We start from the raw sequence: 25,669 nt of genomic DNA, 5'->3' as shown, positions 1-25,669 counted from the left end.
TGACCCTTTCAACCATGCAAACCGACAACTTCTATTTCAGTAAGTTTCACTTATTAGATTTATTTCAAGAAATGTTAGAGAACCCATATTTTTCATTCATCTAATAATAACTATAAGGTTGACTTTTTTTCATAAAACATTAATCATATCAATTTATATGTAATAATTATTAATAAATTACTATTTATTATAAGAAATTATATGATGATTGATAATCAAAGCCGTATTTATTGATCAAATAAATTTATTATATAATAATTAAATTTATAATTATTATATTAAATAAATTAAAAATTTATAAATATAATAAAAACTTATTTTTGTCATTTACGTGTTTATATTTTAAAACTTATCCATCAATTTTTTTGTTTTTTGATTAATGAAATAATTGACGTTGATTTGATTGAGTTTATTTTTTAACCCAAAAGTCAAAAAATTGAAATTAGATGAGAAAAAAGTTGGCAGGACATGAACACAGTCTGACCCGGATCCACTTTCACCTTATCTGTGTACTACCAAAGGAAGCGGCGAAGGCTCATGGTAACTACAGTGGGAACGCACACACGAAAAAATTAAAATAAATACAATACGCACATTCTTTGTCTTTCATCTGAACCGCTCATTTATTGTGAAGCGCGTAAACCGATAAGATTTTTCGGTGTGCATGTTTTTTAGTAAATACTTGGGTCGGGTTGACCCAACCCGAAACATGTCCAAATTCAAATTATTATTCTTTTCCAAATTAAAAAAAAATGTTTTTTTGTTAGCCAAATCAGTGTCCGCTCTCGGGTTCTCTGCTCATAGACTCAAAACAAAGTCCTTATAAATATGAATATAAAAACCATAACTCTTGAGAGCAGAAGGTTTCACCATTGCTTCCTCTGGGTAGTTTCAGTAGCTCAAGTCACTCGTTCTTTGTTTTTTTGAAGCTTTAAATCTAATGCGCTGAACTGGGTTCGTTCCACATTCTTTCTTTATCGGTGCCTCTCTGAGATTGATAGAATAATTTGGAAGTTGATATCTTCCCATTAGCATTTTTAAAGGTAAAAAAGCCGTGAATATTCTTTTCTTCCCGTTGTAATTATGCTGAGTTATGGAGATAAGTCACGACTTTACGTTATTCTATATGCAAAATGGCTTTTGAATGTTGAAGTTTTAATTTTTCTTTTGTGAGATATAAGTGATTAACTGGAGTTTTGATCATGCAGAAGCTGGAGATATATTGTTTTTCAGTATATATAATTTTATACAAGTTTTTTTTTTTGGAATTTACGTTGATGGGAAGTTAAATAGTTAACTGTTGAGCCGTAAACAATATGCCAAAATGGGATTTTGTTTATTGAGTTGAGACTTAGATTGTGTTATAATTTATGGTTTTAATATAAAAAGGTTTGGTTTTCCTTTGGAATTTAGCTTCATTCAGATCTATGAAAACTTCTTTTATTAGTTAATTTTCAAGTATGTGTATGCTTATTGATTTGTTAATTTGCCAGCAAGTTAGTTTCTTTTTTGATAATTTTCTGTTCTGTTCTTGAGTATATATGATGTAATAACACAATTCTTGAAATGGACAGGATGGTTGCTTCAAGATTGGGCCAATTGTTAATTCTTTTAGTTTGTGGACTGATAATCCTGAAAACAGATGGCTATTATGTGGATATCACCTATGTTGACAGTGCTGTAGCAAAAGGAGCCGGTGAGAATGATAGCAATTCACAATTTTCTTTTTTAGTATATTCTGAATTTGTAAACTTGCTTTAAAGCTTGATATGTTTTACAGTTTGTTTGGATGGTAGTGCGCCTGCTTACCATTTCAGTCCGGGGTTTGGTGCTGGGGTAAACAATTGGTTGGTGCATATTGAGGTATGTTCTAGTCCATCTATGAGGAAGATTGAAATTATTTCGAAAATTTTGTTTTGTGTTTAAGAGCAGTAAAGTTTCAGTTTTTTTTGGTATTCTTGCTTCAGATTTACAGTTAGCTTTATGTTTTCAAATCTACTCTGTGTTTATAATAAGGATGCTTGATCTTATGAATTTTAAAGCCATAGGCCTATTTATTAAGCTACTTAACTTCCAGAGAACTTCTTTGTCTATGGTTTGGGTAGCTTTAACAAGTTTTACATCAAAAGATATAGAGTTACAAAGTTTTCAGATATATATCATTTTTTGGTTAGCCCATCTCCAAATTTGTCTTCTTTTGGTCATAGGGTGGTGGCTGGTGCAACAATGCCTCAACTTGTCTTTCCCGCAAAAGTACCCGTTTAGGTTCATCTACGAAAATGGTCAAGAAAGTTGCATTTTCAGGAATGCTGAGCAACAAGCAAAAGTTTAACCCAGGTATGGCCTTCTGTTTCATAAAATTGACATCTTGTTCAATTTTGTCATCTGTTTTCTGGAACTTTAAATTTATCTGTATATGTAATCAAATTATCTTTCTTTTTCTAGATTTTTTTGATTGGAATAAAGTTAAGGTTAGATACTGTGATGGGGCATCATTTACTGGCGATGTGGAAGCTGTAAATCCTGTAAGTTTATTTTTCACCAACAACTAAAGCTAGATTTAAAAAAAAAAAAAAATCTTTTGAGTCTTTTTGGGATTATTTATTAACTAGAGTTTTATCAGGCAACTAATCTTCACTACAGAGGAGCCAGGGTTTTTCTTGCCATCATGGAGGATCTAATGGCTAAAGGAATGAAGAACGCTAAAAATGTAAGAAATTTCTGTTTATTTTTCTTTTTCAATTATGTTATCGTTAGTTTTCTAGGTAACTTATTAGAACTTTTGATAGGCTGTTCTGTCCGGCTGTTCAGCTGGTGGATTGACTTCGATTTTGCATTGTGATAAATTCCGAGGTCTCTTTCCCACGGGCACCAAAGTGAAATGCTTTGCAGATGCTGGTTATTTTATCAATGCGTATGCTCATTTCAACCTTCTACCTAACCTTACATGCTTGTAGAGTTCCTTCATATGCGGTGGTTTTCTATAATTTATACTAAAGTTTTGTTAAACAGGAAGGATGTTTCTGGAGCAAATCACATTGAACAGTTTTACAGTGAAGTGGTCGCAACACACGTACTGTCCTCTTTCTCACTTACCTTTGCACACTAATGCACTATTATGATTCATTACACTTTTCTTTATGGATTGAAATGCTCTGCTGATTGTCACTGATATATGTTTCCTGGAATACCTCTCTGACAATTGATTTAAATCTTGTGCAGCAATCGGCTAAGAATTTGCCAGCATACTGCACTTCGAAATTGAAACCAGGATTGGTAGGCTTCGCAATTTGAATGTTTCCACTCTTTATGTCGTCTCCTCTTGGTTCTTACTGGTTCTTCCCAATAAAATGACAGTGTTTCTTCCCACAATACATGGCGAGGGAAATAGCTACACCAATATTTCTTGTAAATGCAGCCTATGATTCATGGCAGGTTAGTACATTACTGGCTTTGAGAAGCACAATTAATATGCTTGGTTTCTTTCCGTTTACATGAAAAATGTAAGGCAGCAGGTGTTGAATTTGAATTTTATCTTTAGAATTGAAAAATATTAAAAGGAAATAGCTACATTCAGTTGGTTTTGAATTTTGTTTTCTTCAATGATATGATACAATGCGAAATCTGAGCATACATGTAATTTTTTCTTCAAAGTTTTCCCCTGTAAGGCGATGCTTCTTTCAATTTCTCTGATCCTTTCAAAATGTGATACGTATAAACAGATAAAGAACATTTTGGCACCGGGTGTTGCTGATCCCCATGGAACTTGGCACAGCTGCAAGCTCGATATAAACAAGTGTTCAGCTTCTCAGCTGCAAACAATGCAAGGTAACTTTCTTTATAGATAAGTTGCAGTATTGCTACAAACTCTTGTTGAACACTGTATCCTGGGATCTCATACTGAGGTTTATATTCAGATTTCAGGAATCAATTCTTGATCGCAATTTCTGGACTTGGCAAATCAGCAAATAAAGGGATGTTTATAGACTCTTGCTATGCCCATTGCCAAACTGAAACGCAGGAGACATGGTTAGGGGACGACTCTCCGGTTCTCGATAAGATGGTAAGAGTCTGCTTTATCTCCTCTTTATTTATGCATAATGTCGATCCTTTTACATATGTAATCTTATTATTACTTTGATTTTCTTTCATATGGTGACATATTAGTTCATTTTTCTGATCTGAAATCGATTCTGCAGTCAATTGCTAAGGCAGTGGGAGACTGGTTTTATGACCGGAGTCCTTTCCAAAAGGTTGATTGCCCTTATCCTTGCAACCCGACTTGCCACAACCGTGTTTTCGATCCTAATTCCATTCATCAACTAGAGATAGATATATAGATTTGTGTCAAGGTACAACCAAAGTTATGATTCCAGAAATGATTATCGAATGTAAGCTAGAATAAGAAAAAAAAAATGGTATGATTGATCAAGTGTATGAAATAAAGAAAGACAAGCAGTACACCCCAATCTGTGTGCTGGATGTCTTCCCTAATTTTTATGTAATGCATTAATGTTATCTCAATGAAATACATTGTTTGTGATCAACGTAAGACAGTAGTAATTTTGATACAAAGTGATGCATCAAAGTCTATTGTTACAAAGTTTTTTCTATTGAAAAAACAAATTTGATCCATTTAATTTAAAAAAAACAAAAGCTTCGATAAATAATAATTTAAAATAAACTGGCAATTTTGTTGAACATACAAGCACCGTTGAACAAAGGTTTAATCGCTATAGGCACCCCATTTACTTAAAGCAATGGGCTTCAAAACCCGTTTAATGCTAGATTCAAGCGAAACAGTTACAGGATTTTCGTCTTCACCGAATCAAATTTGATGTGGCCCTGGGTCTCTCCCCGAAACCTTGTTACTTACAATGGATTGAAGCTTTCTGGTGGCATTATTCTTAAAGTTAATCTCAGAATTTGATATAGTTCAGGGTTTGTAGGGGAGCCACTGAAGGCAGCTTTGCTCATTAACTATGACCCCAATGGACCCTCTCGCTTGTTGTCTACCATGTAAGTTTCATTCACCTCAAGTTCTGGGTTTAACTATGCTATATAAATCCACACCTTTTTTTTTTTAAAAAGAAAAAAATTTGTTATTTTTTTAGTCCTTTCACGTTAGAATTTTCATCGGGGATATTAGGCTTAGCCACTGCTGTAATTTTGAAAATTTTCATGGAGAGCATAGTAAATTTTATTATGCTAAACGCGGTTTATGTTGACGTTGTCAATAATTTGAAGGGATATTACACTAATATATTTGAATTGGAGGGAAAAGGAGCCCTTTCTGATTAATCGCTGGAAAAATATAGTGATGATATTTTTTGTTAATTCAGGTGTTAATAATTGTTGTACCCATGTTTGTGAATATTTCTCCAAAAGAGTAAGATCTTATCGTGTTTGAGAAATTTTTTTTGGTAGATTTCCAAGAGAGGCTACATGTGAGTTTTGGTTTCTAGGACATATTATGAAATGCTAAGTATTCAATGCCATAGTTGTGTCTTTAGAATTCATCGATAAGATGTCTGCCATTAGGGAGAAACCATTAAGATACTTGTCTGACACAAGTTATTCATATGGTTAAACTACCATGGCTAGACTATGACGTTAAACTCTGTGTTCATATTCTCATCCTTGTATTGTTATATTAACCTCTTGGCTTTTGTTAAATTTATTCCATCACCTAATGTTTGCAAAGCCGGTGGCTTTTATCTTTGTTGATGCAGATGTTGAAGAAAAGATTTGATTTTGATCTTTGGTTCAGGGCAAGGGATCTTGTTCAATGAAATTGGTGGTATTACCAAACATTCATTTTAGGGCCTTGAAAGGGAGAAGCTAAACAATGATATTCTATTAAAAACTTTCTGAATCCCATTTGTTTAAAGTCACAAGACTTTAGTCAAAACTGAAGACACCTTACAGCTAGGAATATAGTTGAAAATGAGAAGAAAATGTACAATTCAAGTTGGGAATACTTTTGGAGATCCCAGGTCCTCATATGCAAAGCATTCTTTTATAAGTTTCATCTCAGGAAAACATTATCCTTATTATTGTTAATTGTATCTTGAATACCCAATTTGAAGACAAGATCCAGGTCCAACATTCTTTTGAAATCTACATAAAACATGCAGAAAGATAACTATCAGTGTCATAACATTAATCTGTTTAGGTTATAGGATCAATGGCCAAGAAATAAATTCAGTCTTTCGTGGTTGGTGTCTTTCCTTTGTTATATGATGGAGGCTATGGTGATTCATTGAGAAAGGCTTGTATACTTATCCATGACTATTAATGCCTTTAATGGTGCAAGTTACAAATTTCTCTTTTTACAAATCGCCATTTTAATGTTACAGGAGATATGCTCATTCTGTTGTATTAGATGATTTTGTTTTGCTTAGAAGTACTAAATTTAACGGTTGGTTTCGGTGCTTGCAGTGCTGAGCAGGAAGGACAAAAAGTTAATCCCATTGAATTGAGTCAATTTGTTGATTTTATCAAACAAAATAATCTCCAGACTCAAAGCTTCATCATTGGGCCAAACCAGTGTAAGATGTGCTACTGCTACAGATGTCCGTCGTAATATTTGTGAACTGAATTAGAAAAGAAAAATACTAAGTAGCCTTGCTAAGGCTCTGCTTTGAGGTTTTGATAGTTAATCGCATTTCTCATTTTCTTTACATTCATCGTCTTTATCTCCCCCTTGTCTGTTTTAAACCTACATATGCTGTATTTGTTTCCAATATCGTAGGATAAAAATATTGGCTTGATATGGTTGGTAAAATTCTTTCTTGGAAATTCCCTGTAGAATGGAATGCTAACAGGGCATGTTTTACATCGTAATTTGGATGGTCAGTTATGATGTGGCTGGCTGGCTACAAAAGATGGGAATCAGATTTCTTTTCGAATAATTGGGCTCTAACTTTATTGTTTGATTATATTTATTCTTGAATTTATATTTCTTTTCCATTTCAATGGTTCATTTATTGCATTTCAGAAATAATGATGGAATTCTCATGACAGATGTGGTTACTTCAGTTCATGAGAATTGGTTTTGTGCAAGATGCATGAACACATTAAAACCTGCTGGTGAAGGTGCTATTGCTATGCAGACAAAGGCATTCCTTTTAGTTGCTCTGTAAGAGTTATCTGTATTAGTTTCAACATATTCATATTTTTACTTTGTGTAATTATAATGAAGAACCAAGAGCGTACGAAGGATAGTGCTTTTTACATTACTTTGTGGCAGGTATGATGGCTCAATTGGCTCAGCATCTCGTGCTATGTTGTCTGTTGATCAACTTATATGGCAGTTGGGTCGAAGAAATCTTTAGCCTTATCTTCCAAAATGGTACAATTAAAAGCATTTACCTTTTTATGTACTTAAAAGTGTACAGATTTTTTATATTTATTGTTGGTTGTTAACACTGCTTTTTTCTTTCCTTTGTATTGTTTATGATTATGGCATGAGGCTCAGCATGGGGCAGTCCATTTGGGTGAAAGCTAAATCACATTAGCAGCATAAAAGTTGCTATAGTATATTTCCCTCTGACTTAATACTAGGTTCGACTTGTACGATTATTGTGCCCCAGGTTGAGTTATCTTTTCAGAGCAAGTCTTTTCTTGAGCTTTCTGGTGTCCATCTCTTGGGATTTTAATGTGGCTCAAGCTCCATAAAACAAAAAATTATCTTGATTAATGTTAACCAACATTTGCAGTGACACAAGTTTCACTTGGCTGATTTTTTATTAGATTATTAACAATTTTATAATTTCATTCCATTCAAACAAATAGTATTTAAATTATTGAGAAATACTATATATACCAATTTTAAATACATAAATAGATACATATTTATATTTATCATCATGTGATTGAATATTATTTTATTGTTAATTTAAAATCATTTAATTACGTTTTATATATATACCAATTTTTTATTTTTGTAATAAAAAATTATTTAAGCCAAATACACACTAAAGCGATGTTTGGTGTGAAGTAATCTTTTATTATACTGGTGCTTAATCTCTTTAACACTACCTAAAAGTCGATGGGACTTTGTCTTGGAGCTAGGCTTTCAAGTGTACCATGAACAATTTCTATCCAAAACGATTAAGAGAGAGTCATTGCCACGGGACTGTGATCATCCTTACATCAAGAACTTGACTTGCTTGGAGAACTGGTGAAGCCATGAATTGACAGAAGCAAAGGGCTGGTTAGGATTAGAACATAATGTTGAGGATGAGGAAATTTTGTGGTGAAAATGATGGAGAATGTGACGGGATTAGATACAGGGAAGCAAGACACACCCAAATCAATTCCCAATGGGATTTCTAGCAATACTCCCACAATCAACACATTGAGTTATCAAACTACAACTTTCACATCTCATCAAACAAATCTGAATTTATGGGCAATGTAGAAAGTTAATGGCTCTCGAGATGAGTAAACGGTTCAAAACCCTCTACTTACGTTATCTAGTCTCTCTCATCCCAAATGTGGTGAAACTTTTTTTCACACTTAACCAAATCAATTCCCAACCAATGTGAGTCTAACATACAATTATATTATTGATAATTTTGAAAAAGTATTTCGATAGATTGTGCATGATGTTGCAAAAGAGATTGTTTTAAAAATGACTTAATTTTTAATAGATGTCTATGGAGAATAAATCTCATCTATATGTTTGATCATTTCAATGTCTCAAAGGCTGTGAAAGATGTAACTTTATGGCAAAAAATGATAGCAATTTTATTAAGTTCGAGGCAAATGAAACATTAATCAAAGTCATGGCGAAGGAATTTTATGTGACCCTTAGAATAACTATATCTCGAAAGTTAGTTATTAAAATTGGAGAGTTTACAACTATATAAATCTGATATTAGAAGTTTATACTTTTTAATATGAGATCTAAGATTTATACCTTATACTTCCTATTTTAACTATAGGATTTAAGTCTTATATTTTATATTTGGGATCTTAATATATCATCACATTCTCTGGTTTTAATGCCCATACGGGTTAGTTATGCGCTAGCTCTTTGCTATCTTCAGGTGAACATTACAATACCGGTGTTAACACTTGTATTATACGATTACAACTGAGAGACATGAGAATTAGTCTGATATTAAATAATATAAACCTTAGGAGAATTACACTTCAAAAGTTATCTATTAAGTTGGAGAGTCTAAAGTCGTATAAACCCCAAACTATAACTCAAACTTTCTAACGTGTCTTATTCTTTATCTTAAAATCCTAACATAATTTGTTAATTTGATGAAACTTGAGGGGGTAAGTGATTTTATCCATAATAAAGTTACAATGAAAGTGACGAGGATGCTGTCAGGACACAGCATATGACAAGTCAAATTGTGATTGGAAGATGACTTCCACGTCTGCAGTCCAATTTGCCATTAACAAAAATAAATAAATAAATAAATAATTGAAAATTGTCCCAAAAATTCGGGCAGAGAATGTGAGGACCAAAGCAAAGAAAAGCCATGTTCTTATTTTGCTGCCTGTTCTAGGCCTCTCGCTATCTCAATAATACAAATTCAAACTCCCACAGACTTCATACACAGAGAAAAGGAAACCAAACGGAACGGAACGATAACTTCATTTGTAATGAAAATCTCTCTTATTCTCTCTACAAGTTGCGTTGTCTCATTCTTCACCTAAACTCTCTGTCTTTTTCCTCACATTTCATTTCACTGCAAAGAAAAATCTCTATAATTAATGTGTTTGGAGTTGCTAGATCTGAATGCTCCATCCTTTTCCCTTTGTTCTATGTAATTGTTAATTCGTTTCCTAATCCATCAATGGGATCCAGTGGAAGTAAAGCTGCTGCTTCTGATCAATCGGCGGCAGCGTCGGCTTCGTCTAGCAAGACTCGAAAATCGAGAGTCGGCTGGGCTTTTCAGTCTTCTTGTCTCGGCGCTCCATCTGGATCTTGCTGCGATGGCCGTCAAGACCAGGTTCGTCACTCTGACTTATCTAGGGTACCTGACTCGGTAAGGTTACCAGCCGTTTGAATTTGAATATTTGGAGTCGATACTCCGGTAATGTTGACGGCCACTTACTTTTGTAGTGACTCATGCCGTTTTGTTATTTGTTTATTGAAAGTGGAAATGTTTATTTCACTGCTGGTAAAATAACGTAAACTAAAAGCTTATACAATCGGCTAGGGTTACTAGACTTGGTAATGTTACCGGCTCTTGGGAGTTCGTCATCGTGCAGTGTAGTAGTATTCATTACTTAATTAGTATTTTATACAATGGAGATGTTTATTTTTTGAATGCCCTGTTTTAGTATGAGCAGCATACAGAGGAGGGTACGGACGAGGCTGAGATGGAGTCAGATGAGTTGAAAATTGATAGTGACAGGAAAGTAAAAAATGACATCTCGTGTATATCTTCAAATGCTGAGGTTGATGGTAGCAATTCTAGTCGATCATCTTCTACACCTAATTGCTTTCTGTCACGCTTTAGCTTCACTCCTGGTAATATAAACTTTAGATTAAGCAGAGCAACCAGTTTAGGGTCATCAAGAGCTTATTCCGATGAACCAGAGCTTCAACCACGTTCTGGTTATGGTAGTGGTAACTTTATTGATAGGATTGAAGCGCAACAAGGTGGTGATTTGCTTCCTCAAACTCAGACGAGTTGTCAAGATAGTACGATTAATTATCAGTTAAATTGGGATAATTTGCAAGACAATCAAACTGTTTCTTCCTTATACAGTAGTAGCACTAGAACAGGTGTTGAAGGAAATTTACATTCTCCTAGAGTTCTGAATGAGTTGGAGAACATTGGAACTAGACAGAGTGGAGCCCAGGAACCTGTTGAAAGGAATGTTCGTTTTAGCCGAACTCTCAGTGTGGGGAGACTCCGTGATAGAGTTCTTCGCCGATCATCATTGACTGATTTAACATTTTGTCCTTTGCAACAAGAGAGAGAAGTGAGAGATGGTAATCAAAGCGGTGGGAGGTATCTCTTTGACAGTGACAATAGAATTCCAACTTCTGAAGGTAATGCTGGTACTTTTCCAGCAACATCTGGTTATCCACCATCCAGTATGTCTAGCACCTTGTTCGACATACAAGATCATGAGGTTGAAACTTCACAATCAAGAGATGCCAGGTATCATGATTTATTGGAACATAGATCAAATTTCCTTGAACGAAGGAGAAGAATACGCTCTCAGGTTTGTTTCTTGCTCAGTTTCTCAATCAGAGAACACGACATATTATCACATGCTTGATAACTTTGAGTAATGAAATGTCATCCATCCTCATGTCACAATATTCAGTGGATAAATGCATGCTTTTGTTCTGTAGTATGATTGTGAAGCATATGGTGGGCTAATATAGGAAAAAACTCAAAGAGTAACACTGGCTTATATAGCCTATTTAAATGTAAATTGTGCTGTGCACATCTTAGTTGCTGCCCAATATTCCATTCTTCCATAAAGCCATTATGAATAATTTGTTCATCTTAGAATTGCTTCCATATCATTCTTTATTATGATGTTACATAATTAGATTAGTGATAAGCACATACATTGTTTAGGTTCGTGCTCTTCAACGGTTGGGAAGTCGTTTTGAGAACCTGTCTGGGCATGCGAGGTCTTGTATCTTATTTGGTCAAAATAGAACGGGCCATTGCACATGTCGTGTGAGTAATCGAGATGCCAGCTCTAATGAAGATACCAACGCTAGAGCTAGCATATCGAGAATTGTAATGTTAGCTGAAGCACTATTTGAGGTAATGTTGTAATGTTAACATTGTAATCTCACTTCCTCCTCAACCCACCCCACACACAACCCCACCACCCTCCCTCTATTTTCATATAAGTTTGAGTTTCTTCGGCTTATTTTTGTTAGGTTCTGGATGAAATACATCAGCAATCTGTGGTGTTATCCTCTCGGCCTTTGTCTTCATTAAGATCTATTCCTGCACCTCAAGAGGTTGTGGAATCTTTGCCAGTCAAATCTTACACCAAGTCACAGAAACATTATAACGAGGAGGTTGCACAGTAAGTATTATGTTCCTCCAGAGGTTAGCGTTCCTTGTAATTAAGATCTTTGATGGAGATGGTTTCTCTTTTTATTTTAGTAACAGGTGTGGTGGATTATTCTGAAAAATTATGAAAACATATCTGTTGTGTTTTTTTGAAGATGAATAGCCATCTGTGTGTGTATATTAATTTACAAAGTAGAAATATTTCGTTATATTTTGACCATTTTATTTTCTTACTCAAATTTGGAAGTTTTCCATGTGGGGTAACAATTGGCCTTTAGTTCTCATATTTTATTTGCACAACATGTATTATTCTGAATTTTTGTTAGGTTTTAGAAGTTAATACACTTGTAAAAAAGTTTATCATTAGGTAGTGCTTACAATGAAACAATGTTTCAGTTAGCATCTACTTGTTCTAATGGTTGTTTGCCTTGCCTATCACTCAAATTCACAGATGCTACATTTGCCTTGTGGAGTATGATGAAGGTGACAGTGTGCGGGTACTGCCTTGTCATCATGAATTCCATAGAACTTGCATAGATAAATGGCTCAAGGAGGTTCACAGGTCTGACTTAGGGGATGGATTTCTTTTGCTTATTGTTTTAATGCTTAATATATGATTAGTACAAAGATGTTTATGTTTTCTTTAAATCAGTATGCTAGTTGAGCCACTTTGCCCTAGACCCATGAAATTTAATGTACATTTATTTAAATTGATGAACTATAAATAAAAATTATCTTGGAAAACTGAGATAGATAAGTTTATTATCTTTTGTTATAGTTTGTACTTACTAGGCATAATAACAATGAGGCATATTTATGTTGGCAATACATATTGGAAACTGATTGAAACACCAATTGCAACCCCAGAATCTTATCATTATCATGCCTTCATTAGTTGCATATGCTTTTGATCTTCCAACTTATTTATCTTGTATAATTCTTTGAATCTGGGACCTAAAGCAAACCCACCTGGCTTTATCTTGTTATATGCTGGTCTGTTTTCATTCAATTTCAAACTATGCATATTGCTCTATTTCAAATGTTACTTGTCATAGAAATTGCACGAACATTGTTTCCTAGATAAATTTATGGTTATCTTAAATTATTATTTTTCAGGTTGATTGCATTTGAATTAGGTTTCCACTGTTGTGAAACTTGCAGACATTAATTGTCTTTTGTTTTGGTAATATTTGTGTTGAGACATCATACTAACTTCTCAATTGCTTACAGAGTTTGTCCTCTTTGTCGTGGAGATATCTGCAAATCGTATTTCTTGCTGAAGGAGAACTAAGGTGCCCGGTGTGCTCTCTTCTTCAAAGACAATTAGAACTCCTGAGCAGTAGTTTAAGTTCTCTAGTTGGCAGGTTTTAGTAAGTTCTGCCTTTTCTACCAGTGTGGCTGGTTTGGTGTACGTTTATGGCTTTGATTGCACAATACAAATATCCAAACTCAGTAGAAATGGACTGATCTACTTGCATTCGGAAACGTAGCCGGAGCCCGATTGAGAGTACTTGTTATTTCTGATTATTGATATTTGTTACATGGTCCCAAAATGTCATTGATTTGTTCAGAAAAATGTCTGATGTGTTTCAAGTTGCCAATTTCTCGTCTACTTAAGGTTATTTCCATTTTTGCTCCACTAAGAATGATCAAAAGTTGAAGTCGCCCAAGTTAGAACAAGGAGACTAGAAGTGCATATTAGCTATTATCAAAAGAATTGCGTTGAAAATTAGTATAATAAAATGGCATTATGTCACTTTGCAGTCCTGTAAAACATGTACGGATAAATCATTTTAAACATGCACTCTATTAGATTTAGTTTCAAAAGAAAATGGTTTTGCAGAACAAGCTGAAGTAGCAGAGGACAACAGCAAAACTAAGGTAAAATGTGAATGCAAGAACTGCTTATCATAAAGCTTTCTGGTGGTTTGTTTTTCTATGAAAAACTGAAGCTTTTAGAATCAAAATAATTTGCCTTCAACCTCAGGGGAATCCAGTCGAACCTGAGTTTGTGAAGTGCAACAGCTGTTGCATTACTTGTTAGGCTCAAAAATCAAATTCAGGTACATAGAATTCCTTGACCCAAACCTCTAAGTTTGTTGAATAAAACACAAACAAAACTTCTGATGCCTTTCATAGAATTTGAGTGCGGGATAAAGGAGATTGGAAACAGGACACACACACACACACATATATAATTGCCTTTTTTTTTTTTTATAAAAAGCGACAACGCATTGAAATTAAGAAAAATTTCCGAATTAAAACGGCTCTTGATTTTTTTTTTTTAATTTCAACTTAGTAATCATTTTTGGAATTTGGGTTCAAATAACAAAATTGTTACAGCATAAACGTGTTCAGTAGAGTATCTTTTTGGTTATTTAATGAAAATTCCAAAAGGCTCATTTCCACCCAAGAGTTAGTGTATTTTTTAATTTTCATTCGCTAAATTTTGAAAGTTTAAATATTTATTAATTAAAGGTTAAAATTAACAAAATTCGTTAATTTCAAGGGTATAATTGTTATTTAAATTGTAATATTAAAAAAATAAATTTTTATCTTATTTTTCTATCTTAATTTTAAAAACTAATAATTTATCCCAACAAAAGTTTTGAAAAGTTACATTTTCTCTTTTAGGATTTTATTTTATTTTTTCAACTTTTCTAGCCATCTTCCTATTGTGAGCCACTTTTTCAACCCACCCATCTTCTTCTTCGACACTCGCTTTTACTCCTGGTGTATTTCGTTGAATGAATGGCAGTCGAACCCTCGTCCAACACTAACGCATTTTTGTCTCTCACACTTCGCCGTGCTGATTTGTCTTATGTCACAATCGTTCGATTTCGTTCCAAATCGACGCTCTTTATAAGGTAAACAAAGAGTCTATAATTGATTATCTATAGTTTTGTCTTCATTCGGTTTTGTTCAAAATCGAATTGTCATTCGCCATTTGTTCAAAATTGATTTAGATGGGTGGGCTTCAATTGCCATTCGGTCCATGAGATGTGTTAGAAGGGAGAGAGACTGTCGGAGAAGAAGATGGGTGGATTGAAGAAGCGGCTAATGACAAAGAAGATGGTTGAAAAAAGATAAAACCTTAACAGGGAAAAATATAACTTTTCAAAATTTAGGATGGATGAAAATTGTTAGTTCTTAAAATTAAGGTGAGAAAAAAAAAATAAAATTTTATTTTTTTTAATATTACAGGCTAAATGATAATTATACCAATGAAACTAACGAATTTTGTTAATTTTAACAGTTAATGAGCGGGTATTTGGGTTTTCAAAACTTAGTGAGTGGGAGTTTGGAAATGAACTGAATCTTGGGTGGGAATAAGTCTTTTAGCCTAATTAAAATGACCAAAAGTTAAGAGGTGCACACGAAATTGACCAACTTTTTAAGGGTTATATAGGTATACCAAAACTCAAATTTAAATACCAAAATACTTTCACGGTCATTTATATAATGTCTAATGCTTTTTACAAACTAATATCATAACTAATCCTTATAAAGATTAAAAATTCTCATTTTCTCCATATTGAAATCGACGAAGGAAGTTCATTATACCCAAGTATTTGTATGAACATTAATTCAAAATTTTATTTATTTGATGATTGTGTATTGTTTTTTGATGATTTTGAATTCAAAACACTAAAAAATAAAATACGATCATCAAATAATAAGCAGTGTTAAAACCTTTTTTTTAAAAATAGAAATAAAACTTTACACATGTAGGGTTAAATAAGAATTTTCATATATGGGGTTTTTAAATATTTTACCATACAAACCTAAATTGATATTTTTCAATGTTCGTGTTGATTATGAAAAATGAGAGTTTTTCAAATAATTGCATTTTTTATATTATATTTGTACTTTTTAGTATGAAATTTCTAATTAATATAGTTATGAAATTATATATTATCATTATAGAATTGATCAACTTATTAAGTTTTGTCATTGTTTTAGCTTGGAATAAGGGGATTGGATGGGATCATATGATAATATAATGAAATACGTTGAAGGTAAAGAAAAAATTGTAAAAATCCTTGAGAACATTATGTTTGAGGGATGAGCTAGATTAATGGGCAAACATCTCTATATTAACCACAAGTGGAACCATATTTAGATAAAGATGAAACCATAACATGTCAAACGATAAGAGGCCTATCAATCATGGTGATAAAGAAATTGATTGTCTTATTGGTTTTTCTCAACAGTTGAGAGAATGTATTCTAATTTATGTGATAAATACCCTTAATCGATAAATGTATCTTTTGAAACCATTAACATTAATGTTCAATAATAGTTTAATGTGTAATAGATGGTGATGGTTTACAAGATGTTGATCAGTCGCATAATAATGTAGAATATAGTAATGGTTAGCAAATCTGAGTTAAATAACAATTAAGATGTTGATGATGATGAGATAACAAATATATGCACTATCTCGATTTATTGGAAGCTATAATTAAGAATTGAGTAGATAAAAATAAAGAATAGGTTCTGAATTGGGATGCTTTTGGTTGTTGTGACAAAATGGAGTATATTTCCATTGAGGAAAAAGTTTTCTTGTATTTACGTTATGTGCGATGGAGACATTAATAATAAATCTCATCAAAACCTCTAATTAATTAATTTTGTCTATGATATGAGCCTCCACCCTACTAACTCGATTGTGCATCTAGCCCATGAAAGTGTCAACATAACCCCAAATATGATCCAAAATGGATAGTAAACATTGCAAATCCTCATCAGCAGTTGTAGGCATAGGAATTGGGATTGATGGAGTGTTTATCTCGATCTCACATATAGGTATCAAATCATTCATCCCTAATAGAACACCCATATCAACAAATGAAGACTTGCTCGCTAAAGTAGAAAGCAAAGTCATTGTGTGGGCCTTAGTAATGCTTAAGTAGTCTAAGATGTCTACAAACTAAGTTTCACCCTTTTTTGACAGAGAAACAGCCAATGAGAAGTTAACATTATCATGTTTGTAATTATCCATTGGTTAATATTTCCATATCAATATATAAAAGGAAATAAAAAATTAATAGCTAATCATGTAGTCATTGAATCTCAGTCAAATATAATCCTTACATTATCTCTACTTAAGAGGTCTCTAGTGCACCACCTCAACATCTGAGGTATCATTGGGAATGACCTCAATTCTACGCATTCTTTTAGAGTCTTTAGCATCTCATGAATCCAAACCTACAATAACAAAGTTACAAGTGTGAATTACATATTATTACATGAATATATATTAACAAGAATATATGACACTTTTGCCTAGAAAATTAATGAAAACCCTATTAAACTATCAGATAAAATGAGGGGGATCTTCCTTAGGATTGGTTGTGACTTTTTGCCATAGTTGATCCAAGCCTCACCCTCAAAATATGAGCAGGAAGATAATGTTGCATCTTGGTTTGTCAACGAAATCATAATCCAATAATTAAGGCAAATTCAAATGGGCTAAACCGGACATTAACCTTATTCAGTCTAAACTAAAACTTCTCATTGTAGTTTGCTTTGAAAATCTCTCCAAAAAAAACAAAAGAGCGTGCTAATACTCTACTAAATTTGAACTCAAAATCAAATAATTCTCCATAACATGTAATTATGAAAAGTTTGTTCTGCTCATATGTTAATGTTGCCCTTATTTTCACCATTGCGTCAAGATGACTTCTAGTCAACACTTGCACCTTAAAGTAGTATGATGTAACTACAAACCTCTCATCTTCAAATGGCGCTTCATGTTTTCTTTTATGCCTGGAAGTAATATTTTACACAAAAACATCGTTAATTTCATAATATTTTCATTTTCATAACTAAAAAAGAAAACACACTAAAACCCTAAAATAGAAATTTTCAATTATCTCGATAAACTGAAAAAATATCTATAACTCCATATTAAAAAATATCAAAAAAGTCTATTATAAGCATTAAATAGATTAAATAAAACATGCATAATTACAAATATGAAAAACCCCACTATGTCCACAGTGAAAATATCCAAAATACCTTACCTATTGAAAAATGTAAAACAACCCCTCCATGTGCATCACACTTGTCAAATATTAAAAATACCTTACCTTCAACTATTTTCACCACGCCGGACCTGCAAGGATATTATGAATTATGCATGGCGATGAAAACACTCAAAATCTTTCATTTTCAAACACGATTTCACCAATAATTGATTCTAAACATATTCTAACACAAAATCATTGATAAATTTCATAAAAATCACAAATTATTTAAACGATCTCACAAAAAACTCAATCGAAAAAACCATTATTCAAAACTTATGAAATCTATGAAAAAAGAGAATGTTATATAAATGACTTTACATATGATGTGTCATTATATAATTAGGTGTTATTTTATCCTTAATTTATAATATCTAATCACTTAATGATACATATCAAGTGTGTATCTATTTGTGCACTCAAAATGGGTGCGTATAGTTTTATTAATGAATAAAGAGTTAAATTTCAACATTATAAATAATAAAAATATGATAATGAATGATATACTAACAATTTCTTATTTTAATTATTGAAAAATGATTGAAATCATCGTAAATCTTGTTAGAATTTGGTATTCATGATTTGTTTGCAGGATGCGGTTTTAACATACGTGTTTTCAATAATAGAAAATGAATATATAAACATTTTTGTTAAGTATAATGTATTGCATAGTTAGGGAGTTTAAGATAAATCCATTTAATTTTGGTCATTTTAATTAAATGATAAAAATATGAGAAATTAAATTAAATGCTCAATTTTGTCTAATCCAAAACAAAAATGCCCACTTTTAAAGGACTTAAATGCAAATACTCAAAATTCAAAGTTAAAATACCTCAGTATTTTTATATAAAACCAAAAATATATTTCATACATTTTATATAAACCCTAACACTTCATACCTTCTTCATACCATTCAGATTTTTAGTTTCACTTAATATTAGATACTATGAGTTCGATCGAAAGAGAATAAGTTCATGTTTATCAGTTCGATTTAAAGGAAATTGGTTCGTGACATCAATGTATTTATACAAATTTTAACCTTAAAATAAAATCTACATGTACAAAAGCTTTAAAATGAAAAATTTCCTATTACTTGCTACATTTGAAAATACCAAAATATCCCAAATTGAACGTTTCGAAAGCTCTCAAAATTGCTTTATTTCAGAATTTAAATGTTTTATTCATAAAAACATATAAAAAATTGGAAATTACAAGTCAACAAGTCCATCAAATTGAATAAAAAATATCCAAAATAATAAAAACAAGGTCAATTTTTAAGATATGTGCAATATTTGAAATAATGAATCTAAAATTTGAAATATATACATCAATAAACCCTAAAATGAAAATTCTCAATTTGCCCCCAAAATGAAAAAAATATCATTCTACCCCCAACCATTACAAGAATACTTTGAAAAATGCCCAGTACCTCCCCATCTCTAACATATCTCAACATGCAAATTGGCGTGATGAATGCTGAATTCAGAATGTGAGACTTGAGGTCCCAAACTCTATTTTTCAAATCTCATTTAATCAACAATCAACTTTACACTTATTTTATCATAAAACCCTTATAAAAATTCATCCAAAACACTAACAAATCAAGTGATTCCATCCAATGTTTAAATTCGAAACCCTAAGCTTAAAAACACCCAAAAACTGCGTCCAATCGCCTAAATCTTTACATTAAAATAAATAAAACAAGATAAGGGTTAATTTATAAAAAAATTTAGCCATTTTGGTTGTTGAAAAAGTCACGAAAATCGCCGGTGGAAGTTATGGTAGTCGAGTGTGCTAATACATGTGGTGGGCTTGTGTCACAAGGCTAGAACTTGATATGAATTGTTTAGCCTTATGATGACACTAAGTTGCCCACTTAGTCATCCCACCTAGATTACACACACTCACAATAAGAAATATAGAAAAGGAAAGGTCAATGTACGGGAAAATTCCCAACCTTTTTGTTGATATAAAAAAAGGAATACAAAACTTATTGTAGGAAAGTGTTTACATTCGATTTTTTCATTGCTTCTCTGTCTTTCACAACTTCTATTTATAGGAAAATACAAGTAGTGGACATGCCCCACTTTTAGGCATTATCTATTAACACTACTAGATCATGGTTTAGGTGTCTTTCATGGAAAATTGCCATCTGTCCCTCTAAGTTCAGTTAACCACAATTTTCCTACCCATCACCCATGTTTGGTGCTCGAGTTTTGGCTTCATGAGCCATCTTTGTGCTCCACTTCCTTTCCCCCACATTCTTGTCTTTTTCTTACTTCCTGGGAGCTTATTTTGGCCTTGGAAAGGTTTGCTTTGGCCTCTTGGGTCACCCACAAATCCAAACATAACAGTCTGACCTTACCTGTTTGGGTCAGGGCTCATTTGCCTATTTGCATGCTTGTGCTATGCGTGACATTGTCTGAGTGCATGCACGTTTGTCTGGATGTCACGTTCATACATCTTTATGGGTGTCACACATACACGTCTATTTGGATGTCATGTGTGCATGTTTATTTGGATGGTGCACAAGTGTTGTGCATTGTCTGCCCAAAAAGGATAGGTGTTACTTGGGTGTCTATCTCGTGTGCCCATGATTTTCAGGGCTTGGTTTGAATGAGGTACAAGAGTGCTTGAGAGCTTGTTTGAATGCTCACGCGTATGTCCTTGTGTCATGCTCGAATGAAACCAATGCGTGCCTTGCCCGTATGTATTATGTTTGAGTCTGGTATGCACGTGTTCAAGCCACTATCAACAAAAGCCTTATTTTTCAGACCCATGTTTGAATTATAATTGTCCATAAGATTTTTCTATCTTTTCTCTATCTCTTGAGGCCATTCGAAAGTATCGCTATGCATCCCCCACACATAACGTTAACATGCCCGTGCTAGCCTTCACAGGTGTATGTGTCCTGGTTATTGTTTGACGACAAATCCACCCCCACTGGAAAAGGCAGACGTCCTCATCAGGTGGTCTTCTAAATAAGTCTTTATGTGGTCCTCAAATTGCCATAAATTTACATATCGTTCCTAGGTTGCATCCTTTTTGCTTTCTTCCTGCTATTGTATAAGAAAGTTTGTGTATCTGTTTTTTCTACTAATACCTTGTGTTCGGTGGTTCAACATCTTGATAATTTGTTTGTTGTATTCAATTTGAACAATTAATAGTGCTTGTTGTATTTGATGTCGCTTTCTATCTTAGTGATAAGGCTTTAAGAAACTAACGTGAAAAGTTGGATGAATCTTCATACGTTCGAGGAGTTGTAGTCTATATGCCACTACTCCCACTCTCTTAACCACCTTGAACGGACCATCGTATTTCTGTACTAACCCTTTTATGGTACCTTCGGTCAGTGATTTTCTTTCAAATCTGTGGTATCAATTTTAGCAGAACCATGTCTCATTCTTGGAATTCCAATACACGTCTATATTTGTCTGCATATTTCTTTATTCTTTGTTAGACTTTTTCCAAGCTTTCCAAGGCTTCTTCAATGAGTTTGGTCTTGTCCCGGGCAAATCTATAGGCAGCTGGACACTTTCCTTAGGACTTTTGCCTTGCCACTTCTAACTGTGTCAATGGCTATTGACCAAGTGCTAGCTCCATGGGGCTCATCCTTGTAGTCGATGATTTATGTACATTGTAACAAAATTAGGTAGAGTTAAGTAATATCACCCAATTTCTTGGGCTTATTGTTGTGTAGTGCTATAAGTATTCTTCTAACAAGACATTGATTTGCTTTGTTTGCTCATTGGTTTGCCTTGTTGTTGAAAATTTCAATTGGGAACCCATTAGTTTAAATAAGAAAGTTTAGAATTAATCGGTGAAATAGACATCCCAATCATTGATAATATCCTTAGGCAACCTAAAATCTTTACCACATGCTTGAAGAACAACTTTACTGCTTTATTTGATGGCAAAACTGTGGTGCTGTCATAAAGATTGTGTATTTTGAAAATTGATTGACCACCACTAAAATTGAACCCAATTTGTCTATTATTGGAAACCCACTGATGAAATCCATGGATATTGATTTTCATAGGCTTTCAGGAATTGGAAGTGGTTGTAAAAGCCCTACTTGGCATCCCCGTTCTGTTTTGTCTAGTTGACATATAACACAACTGTGCACATATAGCTCCACGTCATCTTCTATTTTGGGCCAATAGTAGTTTCTTTTTAGAAGGGTCAATATTCTCTCCATTATGGGTCATGTGTCTTCTTCAACAATTCTAGTATAAATCCCCCACCCTTAGGGACATATAATCTGCCTCTTTGAGCATACAATAGATCATGATCCAGCTAATATTTTCTAACTATGCCCTCTTGAACCTATTGCATCAATTTATAATAGGTGGTGTCCTCTTTAACCTATATTCTCAATTTTTCAAGAAAATTAGTTTGAACTTTAGTTAGGGTAGCTACAATAGATCATGATCCAGCTAATATTTTCTAACTATGCCCTCTTGAACCTATTGCATCAATTTATAATAGGTGGTGTCCTCTTTAACCTATATTCTCAATTTTTCAAGAAAATTAGTTTGAACTTTAGTTAGGGTAGCTACATACCCATGTATTTCTTTACCTTGTCAAAAGCTTGCTAGCAATGGTTTGTCCACTCCCATTTTTAATCTTTTTTCAACAAGTTAGTGAGTGGAGCAACTATTTTAGAGTATCCTTCAATAAAGTGCCTATAATAGTTGGCCAATCTAAGAAAAGATCGAAGTTCAGTTACCTTAGTAGGTGAGGACCAGTCCACAATAGCTTGAATTTTGGGTTCATCCATTTAGATTTGCCTTTTGCTAATCTTGTGCCTAAGAACATAATTTCCCTCATGTAAAATTCACCATTTTCCTTCTTACGTATAGTTTGTGTTCCTATAGCCTTGCCAACACTTTTTCCAAGTGTTGTATGTAATCATTTAGAGTTTCACTATACACCACGATATCATCTAGATAGACCACTACAAAATGATCCAAGAACTCGTACAACACATCATTAATCAAATTGCAAAAAGTAATTGAGCCGTTAGTTAAACCAAATGACATAACCAAAAATTCAAATGACCTATACCTCGTCACCATGACAGTTTTTGCCTCATCTACCACAACAGTATGAACTTACCAATAACCTGAGCAAAAGTCCAATTTGGTGAAATAAGTTACCCTTGACAATTGATCGAACAAGTCAACAACATTAGGGATAGGGTATTTGTTTTTAATGGTTACCTTATTGAGAGCCCGATAATCCATGCACATACGTAATGTGTCATCGTGTTTTTTTCTAAAATAACATAGGTATTCCATATGGGCCTTTTGATGGCTAGATGTATTTGGCCTCTAGCGACTCATTTAATTGCTTTCGTAATTCAACTAACTCGAGAGGTGCCATCCAATAAGGTGTGCAGGCTAGAGGTCTTGCCCCAAGCTCCAACTCTATCTTATAGTCAATGTTCCATCGTGGAGGAAACACCTCAACCAACTAGTCAAGTTTAATTTCCACCAATGCTTTTAGCTTGACTTCCTCTCTGTGTTTAAGACCTGTTCATACATGCGCACTAGATTGTAACATTAATTTTTCTGTAACTTGCTCACGATATTTAGCTTGGACAAAGCATGGGTACCTTTCATCTGTGACAAATAATTCCCATTAAGTGTGGTACTGCAACAGCCTATGTTTTCACAAAGAATTCAAGGACAAGGATTAGATCAAAATCATCTAACGTTACCACCATGAAGCCACTTCATTCTCTCATTCCCCCACCTTTAGTCACGATATGGTGGTTCCTAGGATTGGTTGTGCCTTAGAGTTTACAACCTTGATTTGGCTTGAGCATTTCGAAACCGTTAGCCCAAGCTTTGCCATAACTTGCTATGCCATGAAATTGTTCGTGGCTCTCATGTTCGGCATTACCCGAATTGCCTTTTCATTGATTAGCACCTTTACATACAACAACCCTTTATGTGTGTTGTGTTTATCCCCCGTGATGACATTAAGCAACTATATGAGATTTAGTCTAGAGCTCCCATTTGTTTCTACATCAGAGACATCATGTGCAATAAGGGCAGTAAGTTTTTCCCTCCAGGGATAGTCTCTAGCCCGATAAGGTCCATAACAAAAAAAGTAGCCTATATTCTTTTTCCTTGGGGTAGATCCGAACCCTTAGTTTTATAATGAATTTCCTTCATTTTTTTCTTGTCTTTCTTTCCCTCTTTGTTGTTGTTTGATGATGATGGTCCCAACTTATAATCTACCAAACTATCAGTAGCTACAATAGCACTTATCTAGTCTTCATGTTTTGCCTTCATAGTTTGACTTACGCCCATGACTTTAAACCTGAAAAGAAATTAAACAGTTTGTCCTCATCGAACATGTTTTTAATATCCAGTATCAATGAGCTAAATTACTTCTTTAAGACATCTTTTGTTACCCAAGCAGAATTATAGGGTAGGAATTGATCTTTCAATTCTTTCTTCAGTGTTTCCAACGTCTTAATCGATGGTCGCCCCATACTGGCATCATCATCTAATCGGGTGCACCATCACAATTTTGCATCACCTGTTTTCTTTTCTCAACTCAAGCAATCTTGAAATACTACTCTATATCTTACAAAAAATTCTCCAATTCTTTTAGCATTTCTGCTCCCACCGAATGGTTTAGGTTCAAGGACTTTTAGCTTCAAAAGAATCAAACTACTATCACCCACACTATAAGAGCTAGCGACAACCTTCTTTAGAATGTTTATATCCCCTTATATATTAGTGATTTGTTCCTTTATATAGTCATTATACTGATCAACGAGATCTTTTTGAATACCCTTAGTCACTTGATGCAATTCAACAATTGCTTCCAGTTAGAACATAACCTGCTTTGAAAGAGATGCAACATCTCATACCGGCTCCCCCACCAGTACCTCAAGAACTTTGACTTGATCACTAAGGTTTGACATGAACCAGCCCAGCTTTAATACCAACTTGTCATAAGGCTAGAAGTTTATATGAATTGTTTAGCCTTATGATGACACTAAGTTGCCCACTTAGTCAGACCACTTGGATTGTACAAACTCACAATAAGAAATATAGAAAAGGAAAGCTCAATGTATGGGAGAATTTCCAACCTTTTTATTGATATAAAAAAGGAATACAAAGCTTGCTACAGGGAAATGTTTACACTCAATTTCTTCACTGTTTCCCTACCTTTCACAACATCTATTTATAGGAAAATACAAATAGTGGACATCCCTCACTTTTAGGTATCATCTAATAGCACTACTAGATCATGACTTAGGTGTCTTTCATGGAAAATTGTCATCTGTCCCTTTAAGTCCAGTCAACTATGTTTTTCTTGTCTACCATCTATGCTTAGTGCTAAAGTTTTGGCTTCATAGGTCATCTTTGTGCTCTACTTCCTTTCCTCCACGTTCTTAGCTTTTCCCCACTACTTAAAAGCCTATTTTGGCCTTGGAAGGGCTTGCTTTGGCTTTCTAGGTCACCCATAAATCCAAACACAATAGCGTGGTCTTGCTTGTTTGGGCCAAGGCTCATTTGCTTGCCTACACGCCCTACGTATGACATTGTCTAAGTGTACACATGTTTGTCTAGGTGTCACATACGCATGTCT

The 25,669-nt window shown here is 33.8% G+C and overlaps 3 protein-coding genes across 6 annotated transcripts; all 3 read left to right on the top strand.

Annotated features, from left to right (window-relative positions):
• Positions 1-843: 843 nt before the first annotated feature.
• LOC123224450 (pectin acetylesterase 8-like) lies at positions 844-4,547 on the top strand. 2 transcript variants are annotated; one of them, XM_044648108.1, is made up of 13 exons: positions 844-1,043; positions 1,575-1,696; positions 1,781-1,863; positions 2,208-2,337; positions 2,446-2,525; positions 2,624-2,710; positions 2,790-2,914; positions 3,013-3,073; positions 3,223-3,276; positions 3,358-3,435; positions 3,723-3,828; positions 3,918-4,063; positions 4,200-4,547. In XM_044648108.1, exons 2-13 carry the CDS (start codon positions 1,576-1,578, stop codon positions 4,338-4,340), a joined length of 1,212 nt encoding a protein of 403 aa, XP_044504043.1. In that variant the 5' UTR covers positions 844-1,043; position 1,575; the 3' UTR covers positions 4,341-4,547. The 2 variants fall into 2 exon arrangements, with proteins under 2 accessions (XP_044504043.1, XP_044504042.1); XM_044648107.1 differs by lacking the exon at positions 844-1,043 and having other exon boundaries at positions 1,567-1,696.
• On the top strand, positions 4,379-7,754 carry LOC123223968. The gene is made up of 6 exons (XM_044647460.1): positions 4,379-4,391; positions 4,941-5,019; positions 6,433-6,551; positions 7,027-7,141; positions 7,253-7,354; positions 7,481-7,754. Exons 1-5 carry the CDS (start codon positions 4,379-4,381, stop codon positions 7,335-7,337), a joined length of 411 nt encoding a protein of 136 aa, XP_044503395.1. The 3' UTR covers positions 7,338-7,354; positions 7,481-7,754.
• Positions 7,755-9,467: 1,713 nt separating this feature from the next.
• Positions 9,468-13,624, top strand: LOC123224184. Of its 3 annotated transcripts, none has more exons than XM_044647773.1 (6): positions 9,468-9,977; positions 10,321-11,205; positions 11,571-11,765; positions 11,885-12,036; positions 12,475-12,585; positions 13,254-13,624. In XM_044647773.1, the coding sequence occupies exons 1-6, from the start codon at positions 9,822-9,824 to the stop codon at positions 13,312-13,314; spliced, it is 1,560 nt and encodes a 519-aa protein (XP_044503708.1). In that variant the 5' UTR covers positions 9,468-9,821; the 3' UTR covers positions 13,315-13,624. The 3 variants fall into 3 exon arrangements, with proteins under 3 accessions (XP_044503708.1, XP_044503706.1, XP_044503707.1); XM_044647771.1 differs by having other exon boundaries at positions 9,468-10,013; positions 10,312-11,205; XM_044647772.1 differs by having other exon boundaries at positions 9,469-9,977; positions 10,312-11,205.
• The last annotated feature ends 12,045 nt before the right edge of the window (positions 13,625-25,669 follow it).

This window comes from Mangifera indica, chromosome 8, assembly GCF_011075055.1.
Source record: "Mangifera indica cultivar Alphonso chromosome 8, CATAS_Mindica_2.1, whole genome shotgun sequence".
Taxonomy (NCBI): Eukaryota; Viridiplantae; Streptophyta; class Magnoliopsida; order Sapindales; family Anacardiaceae; genus Mangifera; species Mangifera indica.
Note: the sequence above shows the minus strand (reverse complement) of the source record. Positions and strands in the feature narration are given on the sequence as shown.

Excerpts from the sequence above, each read along its gene's own strand:
- LOC123224450 (XM_044648107.1), top strand. The coding sequence starts at position 1,567 with ATGGACAGGATGGTTGCTTCAAGATTGGGCCAATTGTTAATTCTTTTA. Across the intron at positions 2,338-2,445 it reads CAAGCAAAAGTTTAACCCAG|ATTTTTTTGATTGGAATAAA; the intron begins GTATGGCCTTCT and ends TTCTTTTTCTAG. Across the intron at positions 3,829-3,917 it reads TCAGCTGCAAACAATGCAAG|ATTTCAGGAATCAATTCTTG; the intron begins GTAACTTTCTTT and ends GTTTATATTCAG.
- LOC123224184 (XM_044647771.1), top strand. The coding sequence starts at position 9,822 with ATGGGATCCAGTGGAAGTAAAGCTGCTGCTTCTGATCAATCGGCGGCA. Across the intron at positions 11,206-11,570 it reads GGAGAAGAATACGCTCTCAG|GTTCGTGCTCTTCAACGGTT; the intron begins GTTTGTTTCTTG and ends TACATTGTTTAG. Across the intron at positions 11,766-11,884 it reads TAGCTGAAGCACTATTTGAG|GTTCTGGATGAAATACATCA; the intron begins GTAATGTTGTAA and ends TATTTTTGTTAG.
- LOC123223968 (XM_044647460.1), top strand. Across the intron at positions 5,020-6,432 it reads TCTCGCTTGTTGTCTACCAT|TGCTTGCAGTGCTGAGCAGG; the intron begins GTAAGTTTCATT and ends GGTTGGTTTCGG. Across the intron at positions 7,142-7,252 it reads GCATTCCTTTTAGTTGCTCT|GTATGATGGCTCAATTGGCT; the intron begins GTAAGAGTTATC and ends ACTTTGTGGCAG.